Below are 2,782 nucleotides of genomic sequence, written 5' to 3' on the forward strand. Positions count from 1 at the left end.
GTCCCCTTGAGGTGCCTGGTGGGGAGAGGGCACCTCTCCACTCCCCACATGGAGAGGCTCCACGGGGGCTGGGGACTGCCCAGGCAGCCGCTGGGATTACTGCCTCTCATGATTTATTTATTGTTTAATCTCAAATGGCTTCTCCAAACTTCCTGCTCTTTACTAGCATGGCCGCTGGCTGCAGAAAGAAGGTTGCTGATCTGGACTGTGCTGTGGGTTCAAGACTTCCCTGCCTTCCACCCCCCACCCCCTGTTCCTCAGCCTCTCCAGGGCCCTTGGAGAAGGTGCAGCCCCCCTGCCCCTGCCTGGCCCCCAGCCCCTGAAATTGGCTTTTTGGCACATGGCCTCGGCAGCACAGCTGGACACTCATCCGCTGCATTTCTCTGGCTACGACTCGTGGTAGGAAAGTTGGGGTTTTGTTCTCCTGCCCATCTGCTGGGAAGGGGAAAGAGCATCTCTGGGGGATGAGACCCCTCTGTGCAATCACATTCCAAGTGCCAAGGACCCCTGAAAGCCAAGCACCCAGGAGAGAAAATAAGCAAGTCAGCCCTGGTCACCCAGTGACCCATTCCAAAGCTCAGTGACCCAGGTGCCCCATAGATTTCACAAAGATACCAAGTGTTGGAGCTACTCTGGTCTCTGAGGGAACCTCCCTACAAAAATACAGTACTTGGCTCTTCCTCCTTCCCTGAACCAGCAGATTGCCCCCCAAAACCCCCCACAAACTCCTCTCTGCACAGAAACAGGTTACAGCAAGTTGGCCACAACTACATGTGGGGATGGGCACCACCATTATTGCAACTCGCTGAGCCCCATTTGAAGGAGCAGCCCCAAAATGAGCTGTACCCTTGAGGCCCTGGTTGCTCCACTCATGCTCAAACCTTGAGATGCCCCAAGTGTCAGGGCCCTGAGGACGCTCAGGGGTCTTTCTGGCATCACCTGGGACCTCCACCCACCCATCCTTCAGTCCTGGGCCTTGTGCTCCCTCCAGCTCAGTCCTAAGCGCCTGGCCTGGGCTCTGAGAGGGTGTGTTTATTGATGCCTCTGTCTCCAGGTGGACCTTGCACCTGTGTAACAGGCAGATTATCTCAGGAGCTGCTTCCTATACGATCTCATACTGATCTGGTAGAAAGCTTACTCCCTGTCTTCTGGCGGATGCCAAGAGTAGGAACTCTGGCATCTCTGAGAGCGATTCCACTGGCGTCCTGTTTATTTCTAGCAGGGCTCCAGCTGGCTGGCTGCACCCTCCCTGGGGAGGAGGTTGGCTGGGCACCCTGGCCTCCTCTTCATCATCATCTGCTATCTATGGCACTCTGGTGGGATACCTAGCTCCTGGGAATCGTCCTCAGTCATGCTTTGGTGGGATTGCCCTGCCCTCTGCTGATCTTCCAACGCACGAGCAGGACACAGACAGCTGGGAGAGTGTTTGTGGCCATCTCTGAGGACGAGTTTCTCAGGGATCCTCACAGAGGCAACCACACTTTCACAAACTGGAGTCAGCACTGGATACACAGGGTGGCCTTGCAGCCCCTCATGCATTCCCCTCAAGGCCTTTGGGGCACTTTATCCTCCCCATGGCACACCTGGGCAAGTGTTGCTGAGCACAAGGGCCCTTCTTCCCCTCTACCCCAGTGCACTGTGGATACCGGGCACCAAAGAAAACTCCTGAGCCTCTGTGCATGCTAAGAGGGATTTAATATTGCCGTGTTGGAGTAACAGGAGGAGAGGGGTCTTTTCAACAGGATGAGGTATTTGATCAGATGGGGTTCCCAGGATCAGTTCTCTGCAGACCTCCGGCAGCTGCTCCACCGAGGAGCCTCCCTAATCCTTTCACTCTGGAGCGGGTCTTCAAGCTGCTGGAACGTGGAGAAGAACGAGGTCTCTCTGCAGAGCGTAGCATTTTCAGGTTTTTGAGTGCCAGACGTTTGATGGCAGTGCTGTCATGAATCATGCCTTGAAGGGCTGGAACAGAAAAGAACAGAGCTGAGGCCAGAACCTGCATCTGTGGGGACCCAAGAAGCCCCTCCTGCCAGGGCCATCCCAGCCAGCTCTTGCTATTGCCAGGAGGAGCAGGGCCCATGGGGATCAGCCAGAAGGTGCTGGCCACCAATACCCCTCATGCCCCTGAAATCTCCCTCTGCTCTGCCCAAACCATTCCTCATCCATGCAAGTAGGAGAGCCCTCCACAGCCAGGGCAGGACTGTAGCTCCCTGCCCAGGGTCTGTGCTCCTCCACCAGCCCCCAGATATCCCACTGCCCTCATTCACCGTCCACGACGAGCTGCAACTCTTTCTTCTGCCCTTTCAGGTATCTCCCGGCCATCCCTGGGAACACAGATGCTGTCAGGGCCCCAGCGGTGTCACAGCTCCCCCCCAGTGGCACTGCCAGCCCGGCCACACGCCCTCCTGCCCCGGCAGGGCTGAGCCCGGGCCCTTCCTGCCTGGGGATGGCCCAGGGCTGGGCTAGCACAGGGCGGCAGCAGTGCCAGGGCACTCGGGGCTCCCCAGCACAGCCCTGGTGACCTTGTGGCTCACCTATGAACTTGATGGCTGCCTCTTGCATGGGCTCCTGTGGGCTCTCCAGGTATGGAAGCGCCTGGTGCACATATTCGGCCACTTGGCTCTTGTCCTTTTCCAGCTGCAGAGAGCAGCAGGGCACAGAGGGAATGGTTGGCTGGGGCTCTGCCCCTTGGCCGGGCGCTGCCTGCGCCCAGCACTGGCCGCCCTGCCCCACAGCCCAGCTGGGCCGGGGCTCCAGCGGCACCCTGGCTCGGGGGCACAGG

At 58.4% G+C, this 2,782-nt stretch overlaps 1 protein-coding gene across 1 annotated transcript in view; it reads right to left on the reverse strand.

Annotated features, from left to right (window-relative positions):
* Positions 1 to 2,259: 2,259 nt before the first annotated feature.
* Positions 2,260 to 2,782, reverse strand: part of LOC114068097 (maestro heat-like repeat-containing protein family member 6) — a 14,032-nt gene continuing 13,509 nt past the window's right edge. The window contains 2 exon segments of the mRNA XM_027904015.1: positions 2,260 to 2,324; positions 2,535 to 2,637. Coding sequence (XP_027759816.1) covers positions 2,260 to 2,324; positions 2,535 to 2,637 — 168 coding nt within the window.

This window comes from Empidonax traillii, unplaced genomic scaffold (assembly GCF_003031625.1).
Source record: "Empidonax traillii isolate 1590-97213 ecotype Southwest subspecies unplaced genomic scaffold, ASM303162v1 scaffold1004:size452305, whole genome shotgun sequence".
In the NCBI taxonomy this organism is placed as follows: domain Eukaryota; kingdom Metazoa; phylum Chordata; class Aves; order Passeriformes; family Tyrannidae; genus Empidonax; species Empidonax traillii.